The sequence below is a fragment of the Anneissia japonica genome, unplaced genomic scaffold, assembly GCF_011630105.1.
Source record: "Anneissia japonica isolate Jap-2015-1 unplaced genomic scaffold, ASM1163010v1 scaffold12701_len8930_cov135, whole genome shotgun sequence".
Classification (NCBI taxonomy): Eukaryota; Metazoa; Echinodermata; class Crinoidea; order Comatulida; family Comatulidae; genus Anneissia; species Anneissia japonica.
Window position 1 is genome coordinate 3,940 of NW_022750493.1, and position 1,112 is coordinate 5,051.

The 1,112-nt window shown below is 34.7% G+C and overlaps 1 protein-coding gene across 1 annotated transcript in view; it reads right to left on the bottom strand.

Moving 5' to 3' along the window:
* LOC117121410 (stress-induced-phosphoprotein 1-like) overlaps positions 1 to 907 on the bottom strand; it is a 4,093-nt gene extending 3,186 nt beyond the window's left edge. Inside the window, exon 1 of the mRNA XM_033266610.1 lies at positions 686 to 907. Within this exon, the coding sequence (XP_033122501.1) occupies positions 686 to 862 (177 nt within the window). The 5' untranslated portion in view covers positions 863 to 907. The remainder of the gene's footprint in view (positions 1 to 685) is intronic.
* Positions 908 to 1,112: the final 205 nt, after the last annotated feature.

Below are 1,112 nucleotides of genomic sequence, written 5' to 3' on the forward strand. Positions count from 1 at the left end.
TTTAAAAACAGAACTGCGCCCTTGAACCAAATCATAATTATATATCTTATATAAATCCATCTATTATTATTATATAGACTTATTAGTATGTACAGAGGTGCCAGTGGAACCTTCACTTACAAAGGAATTTAATTGCATTTGTTAAATCCCCATTTGCTAAAAAAAAAACAAGTATTTTTCGAAATTCATTTTATTTTGTATTCTGTTGGGTGAATGATAGAATAATGGGGAAGAGTCAGGATATTCTGACCCTCATTCATGAGTGCAACCATGATGTTCCATCACCCTCGCACTCCTAATAATAATACAGTAGTTTGATATAATAATGATGATGATGATGATGATGATGATGATAAATAATAATAATAATAATAATAATAATAATAGTAGTAATAATACATTTCAAAGTTCAATTTATTTTCCATACAACATAAACAAAATTGATACATTTATAGTGTATATTGCACAGTGCCTCTATGTACTTTACATAAAATTATAAAACAAGAACATGTTGACTTTACAGTAATATAATTTGGTGACAAAACAGCGCTATGTTTCAAAGGGTTAACCATCTGCCTATGCCCTGCCACAGACGACCGGATGCACAGAGTCTGCGACCAAGATATTGGCCCTAAGAGACAAAGTAGGCCCCTCCGCTGTCCAGAGAGACTAAACTTTACGTTACCTTTGCCCAGTCAGGTTTCAGTTCAATTGATTTTTCTGCATCTTTCAAGGACAGGTTGTACTCTTCCTGATGGGCATAAGCGGCTGAACGATTGCTGTAACAAATGTAATTGTCAGGGTCGAGTGCAATAGCATTATTGTAGTAGCGGATGGCATCTTCATAGCGTTTTTCACTCATTGCTTTTTTTCCTTTTTCCTTTAACTCAATTACTTGAGGGTTCTGCAAATTGTAAATGAAATATAATAACAACAACCCAAAAAAAATTTATTTGGTCTTTGCGGAAACTCATTTAAGGCAACAATCATATACAATCAAATACAAAAGTATAGCTGAAAGGGGCTGATCAAGGATTCTTTGCCGGGTCGGGGGTGGGGGAGTACCATTAACAATTTCAACTGGTTTGAATGAAAATGTACCTCAGTCCCCA